The following is a 19755-nucleotide window of genomic DNA, read 5'->3' as shown; positions in this document are numbered from 1 at the left end:
GAGAAGGGCGCGGTCAGATTATAGACCCCGAGTACACACAGTGGAGCTAAAAAAAGAACCTGAGAGAAGAGAGGAAGAGTGCGAGGAGAGAGAGGGGGGAGGAGGGAGAGATAGGTGAGAAAAGAAAGAGAGAAGGGGAGACAAGGCAGGGGGAGAGAGAGAGAGAGGAATAGAGAAGAGTTTGAGAATTATTAAGTAAGGTAGAGAGACAAAGAAGTTTAAGAACACAGTAAGACCGTGGCAGATTATAGTGGTTTCTAGTTTACAGGTGACTTGAACAAGTCTTGCTCATGACATTCTCTCTCTATGGGTTATCCCTGGACTTCCCCTGTGTGGCTAACTTCAACAGAACTGCACTTGTCTATAGCAGGCTGGAGTGACTAAGCATGCAGGGATGGCTTGGTGATTTCCAGACCACAGTTTGTAGACTCTGGCATGTACAGCCTGATGCATGTTCCCCTATGAACTCCCCACTGCCCTGTGTGTGTGTGTGTGTGTGTGTGTGTGTGTGTGTGTGTGTGTGTGTGTGTGTGTGTGTGTGTGTGTGTGTGTGTGTGTGTGTGTGTGTGTGTGTGTGTGTGTGTGTGTGAGTGTGTGTGTGTGTGTGTGTGTGTGTGTGTGTGTGTGTGTGTGTGTGTGTGTGTGTGTGTGTGTGTGTGTGTGTGTGTGTGTGTGTGTGTGTGTGTTTGTAAAGGTGTCTCACAGCCTCCAGTGGAAACACTCACTGTGGTAGCCATGGCAACAAACAGGAAACCAGCAAGTTCTTTGCAGCTGAAACTGGTCAGCTGGACTCACCCCTGACACTGCTGTGTTTTGATAATGGACCGTTTTGACTTTCTCTCACACTTTCCTTCTCTCCCCCTCCCTCTCATTAACTACCCTCTCTCTTTGCCTCATTCTCTCACTCTCCCCCTCTCTTCTCTCTCTTCTCTAATGTGTGGCCTTGTGTGACTACTTCACCCTGCCCAAAAGTCAAACACAAAATTGAATCAAAGCCTAAAATGGGGGGGAAATGATTTGGAATCCCTGAAAAGCTGGACGTTTCGTCCTGTTCTTTCACTTTATTTTGGCACTCTAACCACACTCTGTGAAGGTCGCTCTGGGCCAACTCTGAAAAGTATCATATCAACTTACCTCTGGCAAACCAGTGGCCGAGCCACCCACAGTAATAACACTAGCCCAGCCCCACCGAGCCCTAGCTAGTAGTCTTTTTAGACCAGTGTTATTCAAACTTGTTCAGGGGGGACCCCATTTTTTCACAAAAGATTCTCACAACCCCACCCCAAATCTAATGAAACAACCTTAAAATCGGTACATTTCAATTTTTACACAAAAAAAACCTTCAATGCATTACATTTTCATCATTATCAAAATGTAAAGGAACCAATAAATACATTTATTCAATATACGTGATATTTCACAAAAACGTTGTATATTGTCCCGTACATGAATCTGTACTTTTAATTTTGTTTTGTTTTGTGACCCCACTGCAGTTCCCCCGCGATCCCAACTTTGAATACCAGTGCTCTAGACAAATGTCTTGTCTCCAATGTACCAATGTTCCAGCTTTGCTGCCCTAGGATTGGGATTTCAGAGACTGCCTAGCAAGTACTCTACTCCAACACCCAGTCATAACTCTAGTCCAGCCACAGCTAGACATAGCTGGTTCACTACTCCAACACCCAGTCACAACTCTAGTCCAGCCACAGCTAGACATAGCTGGTTCACTACTCCAACACCCAGTCATAACTCTAGTCCAGCCACAGCTAGACATAGCTGGTTCACTACTCCAACACCCAGTCATAACTCTAGTCCAGCCACAGCTAGACATAGCTGGTTCACTACTCCAACACCCAGTCATAACTCTAGTCCAGCCACAGCTAGACATAGCTGGTTCACTACTCCAACACCCAGTCATAACTCTAGTCCAGCCACAGCTAGACATAGCTGGTTCACTACTCCAACACCCAGTCATAACTCTAGCCCAGCCACAGCTAGACATAGCTGGTTCACTACTCCAACACCCAGTCTAGACATAGCTGGTTCACTACTCCAACACCCAGTCATAACTCTAGTCCAGCCACAGCTAGACATAGCTGGTTCACTACTCCAACACCCAGTCATAACTCTAGTCCAGCCACAGCTAGACATAGCTGGTTCACTACTCCAACACCCAGTCATAACTCTAGCCCAGCCACAGCTAGACATAGCTGGTTCACTACTCCAACACCCAGTCATAACTCTAGCCCAGCCACAGCTAGACATAGCTGGTTCACTACTCCAACACCCAGTCATAACTCTAGTCCAGCCACAGCTAGACATAGCTGGTTCACTACTCCAACACCCAGTCATAACTCTAGTCCAGCCACAGCTAGACATAGCTGGTTCACTACTCCAACACCCAGTCACAACTCTAGCCCAGCCACAGCTAGACATAGCTGGTTCACTACTCCAACACCCAGTCATAACTCTAGTCCAGCCACAGCTAGACATAGCTGGTTCACTACTCCAACACCGTCATAACTCTAGTCCAGCCACAGCTAGACATAGCTGGTTCACTACTCCAACACCCAGTCACAACTCTAGTCCAGCCACAGCTAGACATAGCTGGTTCACTACTCCAACACCCAGTCACAACTCTAGCCCAGCCACAGCTAGACATAGCTGGTTCACTACTCCAACACCCAGTCACAACTCTAGTCCAGCCACAGCTAGACATAGCTGGTTCACTACTCCAACACCCAGTCACAACTCTAGCCCAGCCACAGCTAGACATAGCTGGTTCACTACTCCAACACCCAGTCACAACTCTAGTCCAGCCACAGCTAGACATAGCTGGTTCACTACTCCAACACCCAGTCACAACTCTAGTCCAGCCACAGCTAGACATAGCTGGTTCACTACTCCAACACCCAGTCACAACTCTAGTCCAGCCACAGCTAGACATAGCTGGTTCACTACTCCAACACCCAGTCACAACTCTAGTCCAGCCACAGCTAGACATAGCTGGTTCACTACTCCAACACCCAGTCACAACTTTAGCCCAGCCACAGCTAGACATAGCTGGTTCACTACTCCAACACCCAGTCATAACTCTAGCCCAGCCACAGCTAGACATAGCTGGTTTACTACTCCAACCAAGAACATGAGTCAGTGTTGCACAAGCTGGTGGCTACAACCCTCCATAGTAGTGATTCACTTATTCCTAGTAACAGTGTGGTAATATTTCCATTGCTAGTACTACCGGAGTTTACAGGTAACATTTCTACAGGATCTTCATTTGATCACCCTGTTGCAGGAGAACGTTCCTGCAATGCAGGAAATGTAAAACATGTAGTGTGTTTGAGCTTTCAAATGGCTTCTGACGTTTGTAATTTCCACTTAGAAATGTCCAACTTGATGAAGACCTACAATAAATGTTCATGAATTATAATCCACATAATAATTCACGTTTCCTGTTGCTGCAGGATTATTTTCCTTCTGTAGCAAACTGGCTCGAATTAAGATCCTACATCTGTATGTTGCTTTCTTCTTGTGTTTAGTAAGTCCCTTACTGTGTGTTTTTATGCTCTCAGTATGTGACACTTCTCTTCTCGCTAGGTATCAGTACTACCTGCAGGTGAAGAAGGAGGTGCTGGATGGACGTCTCCACTGTACCGTAGAGCAGGGCATCAGACTAGCAGGCCTAGCAGTGCAAGGTAAGACAGAGTACACACAGGAGTATACCCCATAGCTTTACCACTAACCTCGTTTTATGTCTTAAACCCTAAGTCCAGAGGGAGATAGAGAGAGAGAGAGAGAGACTCACACTTTCTTAGCTCATCCTGGGTTCACTACCTAATATGGCTGCATACCGCCAGAAGAGCTGAGTCCACTTGAGTTCCTATCAGGATTCCTTTCCACAACACACACACACACAAACGCACGCACGCACATGCATGCACATGCGTGCATTTGCAAACACACACATCCACGTATTCACACACACACAGACACGCGCACACACTTTCTTGGCCTTGTTGGTGACCCTGTAATCTTCCAACCCCGCAACACAAACATACACACTCTCTCTCTCTCTCCTGCTGTCCCTGGGCCCTGTGTCTCGGGGGAATGTAAACAGTCGTTAGCTTATCGCTAACACCAAGGTTAGCCATGGCAGGAACAACCTTATCTGTAGGGAGGATGGATTCTACACTACACCCCTCTATATCAGACATACATTACATTAGAGCAGCCCTAAAGGATGTAGTTACCTCTGTGTATCTGGAGATAGTACTGTACATTGTCCAGACAGACAGTAGCTGTATGTCATTTCCTTTTATCAATGGAGGGTTGGGTAGGATGAACCAGGATGGACCCAAACCCCAACATGACATCACAGGGCCAGGGATATGTGTGTATGGCTGGGTTGACATGAGCATGCCTGCTACAGATACTGTAGGTGCTATAAGGGTTTCTACTTTCTATGTATCTTTGAGGTCATCCGACCACAGTTCCTGTCCATGCCTATTGAAGGTGTTTCTCCCTTGTGTTATATAGTTCATATATCCTTAAGAGTACACTCTTAGAAAAAAAAGGGCTCCAAAAGGAAAGGGTTCAACATGAAACTCAAAAGGGTTCTACCTGGAACCAAAAGGGTTCTACCTATGGGGACAGCCGAAGAACCCTTTAAGGTTCTAGATAGCACCGTTTTTCTAAAAGCGTATAACATCCTTAGATGATGTATGTGTTCCATGTGTAGGGTAGAAAAATTCCATTAACTTTGCCTGAATTCCCAGGTTTTCCTGAAAACCCAGTTGGAAGATTCACAGAATTAGGAGGGAATAAGCAGGAAATCTGTAATTTTCCAACAAGGATTTCTGCAAACCTGGGAATCTGGTGGAAGTTACTGGAACTCTATTCATGTGTTTCATGTCAATGAGTTGGTGAGTTGAGTGTAGATCTCAGTGTGGGTCTCAGTGTGTGTATAGTTAGGTGTAGATCTCAGTGTGTGTAGAGTTGAGTGTAGATCTCAGTGTGTGTATAGTTGAGTGTAGATCTCAGTGTGGGTCTCAGTGTGTGTATAGTTGAGTGTAGATCTCAGTGTGTGTATAGTTGAGTGTAGATCTCAGTGTGGGTCTCAGTGTGTGTATAGTTGAGTGTAGATCTCAGTGTGTGTATAGTTGAGTGTAGATCTCAGTGTGTGTAGAGTTGAGTGTAAATCTCAGTGTGTGTAGAGTTGAGTGTAGATCTCAGTGTGTGTAGAGTTGAGTGTAGATCTCAGTGTGTGTAGAGTTGATTGTAGATCTCAGTGTGTGTAGAGTTGAGTGTAGATCTCAGTGTGGGTCTCAGTGTGTGTAGAGTTAAGTGTAGATCTCAGTGTGTTCTCTCCTCTCTTCTAGCTGACTTTGGGGATTTCACACAGTTCCTGTCTCAGGACTTCCTCAGGGAGTACGTGCTCTTCCCAGTGGTGAGTCAACTGTCACATTACACCTCTGTGTGTGTGTGCGTGCGTGCGTGCGTGCGTGCGTGCGTGCGTGCGTGCCATCTTTTGTGTTTTTCAGTGCTCAGGTGTGTGTGCTCTCAGTCGGTATTCTCAGGTGTGTGTTTGATGTTGCCTGTCTCAGATGTTTTTCAAGCTCAGGTGTGCGTGAGTGAGTGAGTGAGTGAGTGAGTGAGTGAGTGAGTGAGTGAGTGAGTGAGTGAGTGAGTGAGTGAGTGAGTGAGTGAGTGAGTGAGTGACAAGACAGACAAGAGGCCCTGCTTAGAGAGGGGGAGGGAGGGAGAGAGGGAGAGATGAACTGAGAGGTAGGAAGAGAGGGAGAGGTGAGGGAGTGTGTGGGGAGTAAGGAGAGGTAGTAGAGAGCGTGAGGGATAAAGGAAGGAGAAGAATATAGGATAAAGAAGGTGGTTACAGAGACAAACTAATAGGCATAGAGAAACATAGAGGAGGGGGGAGGCAGAAAGAGAGAGCGAGCGATGACAATGGACGTCTGAGGCCTGCATAGAGTAATTTTTCTCTCCCGCTCTGAAACACACACACACACTCGCACACACACTCAGTGATGGAGTGCTCTAATGGAGGGGTAGTGAGTGGGTGTTGAAGGGGTGAATATGAAGGCTGTGTGTGTAATCTGATATAGCTCATTCTCTCTGTTCACTCAAGTCCTGCAGAGATTAATGTCCACTTTCTCTTTCACCCCATCACTTCTTTCCCTGACACCCCCCTTTACCTCCCTGGCTTGCTTTCTCTTTCACTTCCTCTATCACTATCTCTCCCCCTCTCTGTCTCTCTCTCTCTCTCTCCCCCCCTCTCTCCCTCTGTCTCTCTCCCCCTCTCTCCCTCTCTCTCTCTCCCCCTCTCTCCCTCTCTCTCTCTACCTCTCTCCCTTCCCTCTCTGTCTCTCTCTGTCTCTCTCCCTCCCTCCCTCCCTTCCCCCCCCCCCTCTCTCTCTCTCTCTCTCTCTCTCTCTCTCTCTCTCTCTCTCTCTCTCTCTCTCTCTCTCTCTCTTTCTCTCTCTCTCTCTCTCTCTCTCTCTCTCTCTCTCTCTCTCTCTTTCTCTCCACCCTCTCAGAACTGGCCTCATGTAGATGAGGTGCTGGAGGAGTGGACTCAGAAGGTGGCGGAGGAACATAAGAGTCACTGGTAGGCTTCCTGTTCATAACACCACCCTACAGTCTACCAAGTCCTACTATAAACTACACTGCTCCTACAGGCTTCCTGTTCATAACACCACCCTACAGTCTACCAAGTCCTACTATAAACTACACTGCTCCTACAGGCTTCCTGTTCATAACACCACCCTACAGTCTACCAAGCCCTACTATAAACTACACTGCTCCTACAGGCTTCCTGTTCATAACACCACCCTACAGTCTACCAAGTCCTACTATAAACTACACTGCTCCTACAGGCTTCCTGTTCAGAACACCACCCTACAGTCTACCAAGTCCTACTATAAACTACACTGCTCCTACTGGCTTCCTGTTCATAACACCACCCTACAGTCTACCAAGCCCTACTATAAACTACACTGCTCCTACAGGCTTCCTGTTCATAACACCACCCTACAGTCTACCAAGTCCTACTATAAACTACACTGCTCCTACAGGCTTCCTGTTCAGAACACCACCATACAGTCTACCAAGTCCTACTATAAACTACACTGCTCCTACAGGCTTCCTGTTCAGAACACCACCCTACAGTCTACCAAGTCCTACTATAAACTACACTGCTCCTACTGGCTTCCTGTTCAGAACACCACCCTACAGTCTACCAAGCCCTACTATAAACTACACTGCTCCTACTGGCTTCCTGTTCAGAACACCACCCTACAGTCTACCAAGTCCTACTATAAACTACACTGCTCCTACAGGCTTCCTGTTCAGAACACCACCCTACAGTCTACCAAGCCCTACTATAAACTACACTGCTCCTACAGGCTTCCTGTTCAGAACACCACCCTACAGTCTACCAAGTCCTACTATAAACTACACTGCTCCTACTGGCTTCCTGTTCAGAACACCACCCTACAGTCTACCAAGCCCTACTATAAACTACACTGCTCCTACAGGCTTCCTGTTCAGAACACCACCCTACAGTCTACCAAGTCCTACTATAAACTACACTGCCCCTACTGGCTTCCTGTTCATAACACATGCATGCGTGCGTGTGTGTGTGGGTGTGTGATATTTATGATGTGTGTGTGTGTGTTTCAGTCGAATGCAGCTTGCAGAAGCAGAGTTGCTCTATATCAAGGAGGTAGAGAAGCTGGATGGCTTTGGACAGGAGAGCTTTGCTGCTAAGGTGTGTCTACATACACACATACACACACACACACACACCACTACATGATTTTCCATACTTTAATACATAAGTATGTATTTCACAGGACACCTACACCAATGACATCTTCATTGGTGTGTCCTTCATCGGAGTCTTCGTCAAACACAGGAACGGCAGGTCCATTATGCACCACAGGTGGGTCTCCTCTCACCCCTCAACACCTTTTGCTATTGGTTGGGTTTGCCTTGCTAAAGGAAATGAAGTAACATTAACCTCTACTAAACTGTATGCATATGTGTCTCTGTGTGGGTGTGTGTGTTTATTTGTGGGTGTGCGTGCGTGCGTGTGTGCCTGTGTATCTGTGCACATGCATGGGTGTGTGTGTGGGTTCTGTGTGTATGTGTACGTGTGTGTGTGTGTGATACAGATGGAAAGACATTGGTAACATAGCGCACAACAAGTCGGCCATCACAGTAGAGATAACCAGTAAAGATGACACCATCATGTTTCACACGGTGAGTGTCATATCTAACAACGGAACACACAAAAGCCGTCTCACGGGACACGGATAAACATACACACACACACGCACTTGGATACGATGTGGGGTGAGTAGGTTTCCCTTTTGGAAAATATTTGTCATTTGTATCACATTATACACTAAAAATCATTTCTGAATGTGCCAGTCATAACACCCAATGTTGTGTGTAACCCTCCAATAAAGATGTTGACGTTGTGGTGTGTTGACGTTGTGTACATGTGTTGTGTGTTGACATTGTGTACGTGTGTTGACATTGTGTACATGTGTTGTGTGTTGACATTGTGTACATGTGTTGTGTGTCGTGGTGTGCTGACATTGTGTACGTGTGTTGTGTGTCGTGGTGTGTTGACATTGTGTACATGTGTTGTGGTGTGTTGACATTGTGTCCGTGTGTTGTGTGTTGGCATTGTGTACATGTGTTGTGTGTCGTGGTGTGTTGACATTGTGTACATGTAATGTGTGTCGTTGTGTGTTGACATTGTGTACGTGTGTTGACGTTGTGTACATGTGTTGTGTGTTGACATTGTGTACTTGTGTTGTGTGTCATGGTGTGTTGACATTTTGTACTTGTGTTGTGTGTCATGGTGTGTTGACATTGTGTACTTGTGTTGTGTGTCATGGTGTGTTGACATTGTGCACGTGTGTTGACATTGTGTACATGTGTTGTGTGTCGTGGTGTGTTGACATTGTGTACTTGTGTTGTGTGTCATGGTGTGTTGACATTGTGCACGTGTTTTGACATTTTGTACATGTGTTGTGTGTTGACATTGTGTACATGTGTTGTGTGTCGTGGTGTGTTGACATTGTGTACTTGTGTTGTGTGTTGACATTGTGTACATGTGTTGTGTGTCGTGGTGTGTTGACATTGTGTACTTGTGTTGTGTGTCATGGTGTGTTGACATTGTGCACGTGTGTTGACATTTTGTACATGTGTTGTGTGTTGACATAACACCCAATGTTGTGTGTAACCCTCCAATAAAGATGTTGACGTTGTGGTGTGTTGACGTTGTGTACATGTGTTGTGTGTTGACATTGTGTACGTGTGTTGACATTGTGTACATGTGTTGTGTGTTGACATTGTGTACATGTGTACATGTGTTGTGTGTCGTGGTGTGTTGACATTGTGTACATGTGTTGTGGTGTGTTGACATTGTGTCCGTGTGTTGGCATTGTGTACATGTGTTGTGTGTCGTGGTGTGTTGATATTGTGTACATGTAATGTGTGTCGTTGTGTGTTGACATTGTGTACGTGTGTTGACGTTGTGTACATGTGTTGTGTGTTGACATTGTGTACTTGTGTTGTGTGTCATGGTGTGTTGACATTTTGTACTTGTGTTGTGTGTCATGGTGTGTTGACATTGTGTACTTGTGTTGTGTGTCATGGTGTGTTGACATTGTGCACGTGTGTTGACATTGTGTACATGTGTTGTGTGTCGTGGTGTGTTGACATTGTGTACTTGTGTTGTGTGTCATGGTGTGTTGACATTGTGCACGTGTTTTGACATTTTGTACATGTGTTGTGTGTTGACATTGTGTACATGTGTTGTGTGTCGTGGTGTGTTGACATTGTGTACTTGTGTTGTGTGTTGACATTGTGTACATGTGTTGTGTGTCGTGGTGTGTTGACATTGTGTACTTGTGTTGTGTGTCATGGTGTGTTGACATTGTGCACGTGTGTTGACATTTTGTACATGTGTTGTGTGTTGACATAACACCCAATGTTGTGTGTAACCCTCCAATAAAGATGTTGACGTTGTGGTGTGTTGACGTTGTGTACATGTGTTGTGTGTTGACATTGTGTACGTGTGTTGACATTGTGTACATGTGTTGTGTGTTGACATTGTGTACATGTGTTGTGTGTCGTGGTGTGCTGACATTGTGTACGTGTGTTGTGTGTCGTGGTGTGTTGACATTGTGTACATGTGTTGTGGTGTGTTGACATTGTGTCCGTGTGTTGTGTGTTGGCATTGTGTACATGTGTTGTGTGTCGTGGTGTGTTGACATTGTGTACATGTAATGTGTGTCGTTGTGTGTTGACATTGTGTACGTGTGTTGACGTTGTGTACATGTGTTGTGTGTTGACATTGTGTACTTGTGTTGTGTGTCATGGTGTGTTGACATTGTGTACTTGTGTTGTGTGTCATGGTGTGTTGACATTGTGTACTTGTGTTGTGTGTCATGGTGTGTTGACATTGTGCACGTGTGTTGACATTGTGTACATGTGTTGTGTGTCGTGGTGTGTTGACATTGTGTACTTGTGTTGTGTGTCATGGTGTGTTGACATTGTGTACGTGTGTTGACATTTTGTACATGTGTTGTGTGTTGACATTGTGTACATGTGTTGTGTGTCGTGGTGTGTTGACATTGTGTACTTGTGTTGTGTGTTGACATTGTGTACATGTGTTGTGTGTCGTGGTGTGTTGACATTGTGTACTTGTGTTGTGTGTCATGGTGTGTTGACATTGTGCACGTGTGTTGACATTTTGTACATGTGTTGTGTGTTGACATTGTGTACATGTGTTGTGTGTCATGGTGTGTTGACATTGTGCACGTGTGTTGACATTTTGTACATGTGTTGTGTGTCGTGGTGTGTTGACATTGTGTACATGTGTTGTGTGTTGGCATTGTGTACATGTGTTGTGTGTCGTGGTGTGTTGACATTGTGTATGTGTGTTGACATTGTGTACATGTGTTGTGTGTCCACAGGATGACATAGAGCTGTCCAAGTACATCGCTCGGCTCTTCACGGCCAGACACAAGTTCTACAAACAGAACAAGATCTGTGCAGAGTGAGTCTTAACATTAAGTTATACTGTCAGTTTTCCACAATGGCGAACGTGCATGAAGATGGCAGAATTCAGATATGACGTCATTTTTTTCGCACTATCCACTGAGTTTTATAACTATGGTTCAATGTGCCAATAAATCAGCATTATCTACTTTCTCTCTCTCTCTCTCTCTCTCTCTCTCTCTCTCTCTCTCTCTCTCTCTCTCTCTCTCTCTCTCTCTCTCTCTCTCTCTGTCTCTCTGTCTCTCTGTCTCTCTCTCTCTCTCTCTCTCTCTCTCTCTGTCTCTCTGCTCTCTCTCTCTCTCTCTCTCTCTCTCTCTCTCTCTCTCTCTCTCTCTCTCTCTCTCTCTGTCTCTCTGTCTCTCTGTCTCTCTCTCTCTCTCTCTCTCTCTCTCTCTCTCTCTCTGTCTCTCTGTCTCTCTGTCTCTCTCTCTCTCTCTCTCTCTCTCTCTCTCTCTCTCTCTCTGTCTCTCTCCCCTTAGACCCGCCCACTCCCCTGCACCTATCAGGAGGCGCCCCACCTGGACCCACCGCCTCTCTCTGGTACTGTCAATCACTCAGTCATGTCTCGTTCGTCCTCTTGCATGTTAGATATATTAATTAGAAATGCAATAGAAGTTCCTTGCTATCTTTGCTTGCCACTGGTTGAGTTCTGAAGAGTAGCTTGTGTATTATAGGGTTAAAGTTTGAATTCAGACTGTAGGACGATTTAAAGCCCCTCTCTATCAGGGCAGCCCTAACCCAGGCGGTGGTGGTGGTGGGTGGTTAGGGCGTTGTTTGAGTGTTGTGTGGCCGTTGTGTGGGCGTTGTTGGGGCGTTGTGTTTCCGATGTGACTGACAATAGAGTCAGTGATTTCCCTCTCTCCCTCCCTGCTGGTGGGACAATGAGGAGGCTATATGTGGCACAATGGTGGTACAGTCCAAATCAGACTCTCTGGAGGACCACAGTCCACTGTGGGAGACCCCTTAGATCACAGGTTTGAATGAACTTCTCTCTCTCTCTCGCTCTGTCTCTCTCTCTCTCTCTTTCTCTCTCTTTGTCTCTCTCTCTCTCCATCTGTCTCTCTCTCTCCATCTCTCTCTCTCTGTCTCTCTTTCTCTCCATCTCTCTCTGTCTCTCTCTCCATCTCTCTCTGTCTCTCTCTCTCTCCCCCACTCTCGCTCTCCCTCTCTGTCTCTGTCTCTCTCTCTCTCTCTCTCTCCCTCTCTCTCCCTCTCTCCCCCTCTCTCTCTCTCTCTCTCTCTGTCTCTCTCTCTCTGTCTGTCTGTCTCTCTCTCTGTCTCTCTCTCCCTCTCTCGCCCTCTCTCTCTCGCTCTCTCTAGCCAAGGCCCCAGTCCTGTATCCTCCAGCCAATGCACTCCCAGTATGCAGAGCATTACCAGGACACACAGAGCTCTCAAGGTACTGGACAAAAACACATTTACATGACTTTTACATGTTGGTCATGTAGGTTACAGTTCAACAAGGTACTCATGTATGACGGGTACCTCCTTTATACTGTATAACATTCACTTATATCATCAGTCACAATCACTGCTCCATCTCTCCATCTGGCGTGTAACCTGAAGTGGTCTTGATATGATTTAACTCATTCAAGTGTTTTCTCCTTCCACACTTTGTAGATGTATCCATCTACACAGGAAGTCCTTGTATGGTCATAAAAGTAAACTGTTAAATCAAGCTAACTACGCATTTCCCAGCAGTAGTATGAGTCAGTGTCTATTTCGGTTTTAACAATCTCTCAGCCAATCAGATCACTTTGATTGGAGTGCTGAGAAACTGAGAAATGTGGTGGCGTTCCCTCTTTCATTCTCTCGTTCACCCACTTACTCTGCCCTCTAATCCAGAACACTTCCATCATGATCTCTGACACTTCGGAGAGAGTGGGAGAAAACACTGTGCATATGTTACCCAGTGTGGGTAACCCAGTGTGGGTATCTCTGTGTGGGTAACCCAGTGTGCGTAACTCTGTGTGGGTAACCCAGTGTGGGTAACCCAGTGTGGGTAACTCTGTGTGGGTAACTCTGTGTGGGTAACCCAGTGTGGGTAACTCTGTGTGGGTGTGTGATAAGCTCTTATTTGAAGGGTGGCATCGATCATTTTGATCTGAGTGTGTTTGATAGTGTATGAAAACAGTATGTGAATATGTGTGTTTGATAGTGTATAAAAACAGTATGTGAATATGTGTGTTTGGATGCTTTATGTGTGTGAATCTGTAACTCATTGCTTCTCCTATGTCTCCCCCCCTCCCTTTACAGACAGCATATTCCATGAAGACCCCTACTACAAGTCTGAGACTAGTCTGGACCGGTGTCCGGTCGAATTCGGCTTCCGCAATGGAACTGTTCCCAATGGCAGCATGTACAGTAGTCCCAGCCTCAGCTCCCTTAACCACTCCCAAACCTTCGTACAACCTTCACCCATCTCCTCTAACCTCAGTATCCCTGGCAGCGAGCTGATGCGCCCCGACTACATCCCGAGTCATCGCCATAGTGCCATCATCGCCCCTTCCTATAGGCCCACGCCAGAGTATGAAGCTGTGATGCGCCAGAAGTGCCACATGCTCCCCGCCCACCATGACCTTCACAGCCAATCACTGAGGAGTCTCAATATTAGTAATGCCTATGCTTATCGTCAGCCAGAGGCGTTGGTTTATAGCCAGCCAGAGATGAGAGAGAGGGGCCCCTATCCAGGACCTAACCCTTATGGCCCTCAGGTCAGCTACAGTAAGCCTGTGAACCCTGCTCCTCACCTGGGCCCCGGAGCCAGTCAGGGCCCCTGCCAGTCTGCATGTGGAGGAGGAGGGGGTGGGAGCTCCATCTCTCACACGGTCAGCACGCCTGAACTAGCCAACACCAAACAGGGGGCTACTACAGGGAGCTACGGCGCTACGGCTAACATGCTGAGGAACCACATGTCGCGGCCGCCCCCTCCCTACCCGTCCTTCCGACCCGCCACAAGTACCCCGGACCTGGCCAGCCACCGGCACCACTGCATGGGCGGCAGCAGCCCCGAGCTGGTCACCCGCATGGTGCAGCTGTCTGTGAAGACTTTCCAGCCGGACAGCTCTGCCGTGGTGCACCAGTCTCTGCAGGAGGTTAGCGAACCGCTAACTGCGGCTAAGCACCGATCAGCCCTGGGGAAGAGACACAGCATGGAAGTGACCAGCAGCATGAGGGGGGGAGGAGGAGGAGGAATGGAGGGCATGGTGGTTTTGAAGGGGATGGCTGCCCCACTAAACAGGAGGAATACTCTCAGAGAGCACGTGATGCCACCCCAACCTCAGACCCAGCCTCAATCACAACCCCCCCAACCCCAATCTCACCAGCCCAAAGAGCTGCCTGTGCAGAGAGCCCCAGAGACCCCCATCCCATCCTCCACGGCGCAGGGAGTGGGCGGGGCCTACCAGCACCAGAAGACCCTCTCCAACGCCACCATGCTGATCCACAGCAGTGAGAGCGAGGAAGAGGAGGAGGAGGAGGAAGAGGAGAGGCCTGAGCTGGACGTTCAGATCCCAGGTCTGAACGAGGACATTAATGCCCAGCTCCAGGCCGCCCTTGCCAAGCTCCCCAACAAGCCCCCTCCGGAGTACCCCGGACACCCTAGACCAGCCACCAACGCCCCCCTCCGCTCCCGCGATCACAGCCACCCTCACCACCACAACCAGGGACACCAGACCCAGGGAACCAAGGACCCAAGCCAAGCCCAGGCCCGGGTGCTGAAAGCTGGGCAGAGTCAGGGCGGTGTAGGGGGTGGTGGCGGTACCCTGACCCGTGGGGATCAGGCTGGGATGAATGGGGCAGTTCTGGGGCCGTCAATCTCTGAGCCAGACCTGACCAGTGTGAAGGAGAGGGTCCGGAAGGAGCCAGTTAAAGAGAGGCCAGTGTCTGAGATGTTCTCTCTAGAGGATAGCATAGTGGAGAGAGAGATTGCACAGAGGGTAAGATACACGTTACTCCAATCTATTCTATTCAATCTATTCTATTCAATCTATTCTATTCAATCTATCCTATTCATTCTATTCAATCTATTCTATATTATATTCTGGTGTGTAGAAAACTGAAACATACTGTATGTCTATTATGTAGGGCACATGTATTCTGTATGAACCCATTGCTATAACATGGCTTTACAAATTGTTACAACCGTCACATATCCACTTAATCAATTCACTTCATTAAGTCCTCCTCGATAGTCCAGGGCTTTGAGGAGGTAAACACAGTGAACAGTGCCTAAAAAAAAGATTTGTTAAAGATGTGTCTAAAACATCACCCTTGCTGTAAACAAACAAACAGTTTGGGTTTTGTCTGCAGTGTACTTTCCCAGTAAGTGATTAACACAGTAATCTGGAGTTCAGCACCTGAGGGTAACATTAGGTTCCAGTCCTTACAGCTTACCACCATTAATCCATTAGATTACCCTTTTTGTGTGTGTGGGGGGGGGGGGGTGCATGCGTGTTTGTTAGCATGTTGAAAGTCCCAACTTTAAAGCCTCCCTGTCCAGCCAGCCTTTAATTTCCATATGGCTATATGCCCCTATATGTTTTCCCCATTATGCCTACCCCCCTCTCATCCATAAGCCTATTACGCCCATACGTCTACCCACCCCCATTCTCCCCTACCTGCTCCCCTATAGATTTCGGTCCAGACCCTAAGGGTTCCCCCCTGACCACCAAGCTGTTGTTTGGGCTGATCCAGGAGGGCTGAAGGGGGGAGAGGTGGAGGGGTGGAGGGGAGATTAGGAGAAGTAATCCTGGAGGGAGGGACCAGGCAATGTGGGCCAGGGTTTGGTGTCTCAGAGAGAAGGAGGAAAAGAAAGGAAAAACGAGAACGAGAGAGCGAGGGAGACAGAGAGCGAGAGAGAGAAAGAGACAGGGAAAGAAGAGGCGAGAGGGAGAAAGAAAAGGTGAGAGAGAACAAAGGAGAGAGGGAGAGAAAGCGAGAGTGGGGAGGATAGTACAGGAAGAGGGAGTGAAGAGAGGCAGAGAGAGAAGAGAAGCAACAGGTCTAGTCTGTAACGAGCTCAGACAATGTGGTCAGATAGATCAGGGGAGTGAGTGTTCTGTAGGATCCACAGACAGACAGTCTACAGCTAGCAAAGCATCACGTCTACTCCCCCACCAAGGGCACCCAGGACAGATCAAGCAAAGTTTAGCGACAAACAGATCTAATCCACACACTCACCAGGGCGGGCACGGTTCAGTCTTTGCATCGCTACGGTAACCGTAACCATGACAGCGGGCTTGTCCTCTTTCCTGAAGACGCTGGAAAGACAGAAGATGTCGGTGGACTCAATAAAGAGACCTCTGATGATGGCGGCCCTCAACGGGCTCTATGTCGCCAGGGTGCCTGTACCAGAGAACCCCCGGGAGGATGGGGCCAAGGCTGCTGATGAACGGGTAAGACAACACCACCGCTATGCCCAACAGGGGGGGGGGTTCTGGGAGGGGGGGTCTGACAGTGTCAGAAAGTACCTGAGATTCCAGGCGTCTGGTTTTCTACTTACTATAAGCCCCATAGTTCTGTTTTTGGTATTTTATTAGGATCCCCATTAGCTGTTGCGAAAGCACCTGTGCACATTATCAACCACCTTGGCTAGTGTTATTAACTAACATATTGTTGTCCTTTACCGTTGTTTGTCTATGTAAGTGTAGGTTAGGCTACAGTAGAGCAGTATTTCATGGCTAACACAGCTAGCTGTGGTTGTCGGTCTTCTTCACCAGTCCAGACAGTTGTGCTGGGAGGTGTGAAACACAGCCTTTGTCCCAGGCGTTGCTAGGCTAGCGGGGGCTAGCAGAGCGCTAAGTGGGCTGTGGAACGTGTGGCATGACCGTGCTTATCGCCTCTAGGCCCGCTAATATGTCAGGAATGTGACCCAGGGGGGAGAGAGAGAGACAGACAGACTCCCCCAGCCCCTGGCTGCATACCCTCTCACTCACAGCCCAGCCACAATAAGCCCCAGCCCAACAACACATTCCACTGACTCCACTACACATAGACTGTCGGGATGGAGAACAGGAATTCATAGTGTAGGTAGGGTCATATGGGTTGGAATGTTTTAGGGTGGGTTATCAAAAAGTTGCATTATAGACATTTTGGAATTGAGTGAGAGTCCTATCACTCTTGAATTCAACTAACCTCTTTCCACATGTCCTTTCCTCCCTCTTTTATTACCTCTTTCGACCCCCCTCCTCTTCTATCTCTCTCCATCCCGCTCTCACCCTCTCTCGCTCCAGTGTAAGACCCTAGAGTTGAAGTTGGAGGAGGAGAGGGTCTTCACGGAGTACGAGCAGATCCCAAAGAAGAGGGCCAACTGCGTGGTCACCACGGCAACGCTGCCCGACAACGGCGAGCGGAACCGGTTCCGTGACGTGGTTCCGTACGAGGAGAACCGGGTGGAGCTGGTTCCCAACAAGGAGAACAACACAGGCTACATCAATGCTTCACACATCAAGGTGGGGTCAGGACACACAGTCTACACAAGTAGACTGATCAGAGTTAACCATATCCCTTTTCTCTGACTCTCACTCAGCTATTGTTTAGTATGCTGCTGTCACCAAGTATAAGTGTGGAAAAACACCTCTGCTTTTCATCTATCCAGGCATTTTACAGTTGAAGTCGGACGTTTACATACACTTAGGTTGGAGTCAATAAAACTCGTTTTTCAACCACTCCACAAATATCTGCTTAACAAACTATAGTTTTGGCAAGTCGGTTAGGACACCTACTTTGTGCATGACACAATCATTTTTCCAACAATTGTTTACAGACAGATTATTTCACTTATAATTCACTGTATCACAATTCCAGTGGGTCAGAAGTTTACATACACTAAGTTGACTGTGCCTTTAAACAGCTTGGAAAATTCCAGAAAATGATGTCATGGCTTTAGAAGCTTCTGATAGGCTAATTGACATCATTTGAGTCAATTGGAGGTTTACCTGTGGATGTATTTCAAGGCTTACCTTAAAACTCAGTGCCTCTTTGATTGACATCATGGGAAAATCAAAAGAAATCAGCCAAGACCTCAGAAAAATAATTGTAGACCTCCACAAGTCTGGTTCATCCTTGGGAGCAATTTCCAAACGCCTGAAGGTACCACATTCATCTGTACAAACAATAGTACGCACGTATAAACATCATGGGACCACGCAGCCGGCATACCGCTCAGGAAGGAGACGTGTTCTGTCTCCTACAGATGAATGTACTTTGGTGTGAAAAGTGCAAATCAATCCAAACAACAGCACAGGACCTTGTGAAGATGCTGGAGGAAACAGGTACAAGTAACTATATCCACAGTAAAACGAGTCCTATATCGACATAACCTTTTTAAGGGCGCTCAGCAAAGAAGCCACTGCTCCAAAACCGCCATAAAAAAGCCAGACTACGGTTTGTAACTGCACATGGGGACAAAGATTGTACTTTTTGGAGAAATGTCCTCTGGTCTGATGAAACAAAAAGGGTACTGTTTGGCCATAATGACCATCGTTATGTTTGGAGCCGAAGAACACCATCCCAACCGTGAAGCACGGGGGTGGCAGCATCATGTTGTGGGGGTGCTTTGCTGCAGCAGGGACTGGTGCACTTCGCAAAATAGATGGCATCATTACATTTACATTTAAGTCATTTAGCAGACGCTCTTATCCAGAGCGACTTACAAATTGGTGCATTCACCTTATGACATCCAGTGGAACAGCCACTTTACAATAGTGCATCTAAATCTTTTAAGGGGGGGGGGGGGGGGGGGTGAGAAGGATTACTTTATCCTATCCTAGGTATTCCTTAAAGAGGTGGGGTTTCAGGTGTCTCCGGAAGGTGGTGATTGATTCCGCTGTCCTGGCGTCGTGAGGGAGTTTGTTCCACCATTGGGGGGCCAGAGCAGCGAACAGTTTTGACTGGGCTGAGCGGGAACTGTACTTCCTCAGTGGTAGGGAGGCGAGCAGGCCAGAGGTGGATGAACGCAGTGCCCTTGTTTGGGTGTAGGGCCTGATCAGAGCCTGGAGGTACTGAGGTGCCGTTCCCCTCACAGCTCCGTAGGCAAGCACCATGGTCTTGTAGCGGATGCGAGCTTCAACTGGAAGCCAGTGGAGAGAGCGGAGGAGCGGGGTGACGTGAGAGAACTTGGGAAGGTTGAACACCAGACGGGCTGCGGCGTTCTGGATGAGTTGTAGGGGTTTAATGGCACAGGCAGGGAGCCCAGCCAACAGCGAGTTGCAGTAATCCAGACGGGAGATGACAAGTGCCTGGATTAGGACCTGCGCCGCTTCCTGTGTGAGGCAGGGTCGTACTCTGCGGATGTTGTAGAGCATGAACCTACAGGAACGGGCCACCGCCTTGATGTTAGTTGAGAACGACAGGGTGTTGTCCAGGATCACGCCAAGGTTCTTAGCGCTCTGGGAGGAGGACACAATGGAGTTGTCAACCGTGATGGCGAGATCATGGAACGGGCAGTCCTTCCCCGGGAGGAAGAGCAGCTCCGTCTTGCCGAGGTTCAGCTTGAGGTGGTGATCCGTCATCCACACTGATATGTCTGCCAGACATGCAGAGATGCGATTCGCCACCTGGTCATCAGAAGGGGGAAATGAGAAGATTAGTTGTGTGTCGTCTGCATAGCAATGATAGGAGAGACCATGTGAGGTTATGACAGAGCCAAGTGACTTG

At 47.8% G+C, this 19755-nt stretch overlaps 1 protein-coding gene across 3 annotated transcripts in view; it reads left to right on the top strand.

Annotated features, from left to right (window-relative positions):
- LOC139582849 (tyrosine-protein phosphatase non-receptor type 14-like) overlaps window positions 1-19755 on the top strand; it is a 102235-nt gene that overhangs the window by 71974 nt on the left and 10506 nt on the right. For all 3 annotated transcript variants that reach the window (XM_071413236.1, XM_071413235.1, XM_071413237.1), the window contains 12 exons: window positions 3601-3698; window positions 5382-5449; window positions 6555-6625; window positions 7699-7786; window positions 7872-7960; window positions 8193-8280; window positions 11013-11095; window positions 11577-11637; window positions 12418-12496; window positions 13354-15035; window positions 16356-16493; window positions 17331-17549. In XM_071413236.1, coding sequence (XP_071269337.1) covers window positions 3601-3698; window positions 5382-5449; window positions 6555-6625; window positions 7699-7786; window positions 7872-7960; window positions 8193-8280; window positions 11013-11095; window positions 11577-11637; window positions 12418-12496; window positions 13354-15035; window positions 16356-16493; window positions 17331-17549 — 2764 coding nt within the window. The remainder of the gene's footprint in view (window positions 1-3600; window positions 3699-5381; window positions 5450-6554; window positions 6626-7698; window positions 7787-7871; window positions 7961-8192; window positions 8281-11012; window positions 11096-11576; window positions 11638-12417; window positions 12497-13353; window positions 15036-16355; window positions 16494-17330; window positions 17550-19755) is intronic.

This window comes from Salvelinus alpinus, chromosome 8 (assembly GCF_045679555.1).
Source record: "Salvelinus alpinus chromosome 8, SLU_Salpinus.1, whole genome shotgun sequence".
NCBI classification, from domain to species: domain Eukaryota; kingdom Metazoa; phylum Chordata; class Actinopteri; order Salmoniformes; family Salmonidae; genus Salvelinus; species Salvelinus alpinus.
Note: the sequence above shows the minus strand (reverse complement) of the source record. Positions and strands in the feature narration are given on the sequence as shown.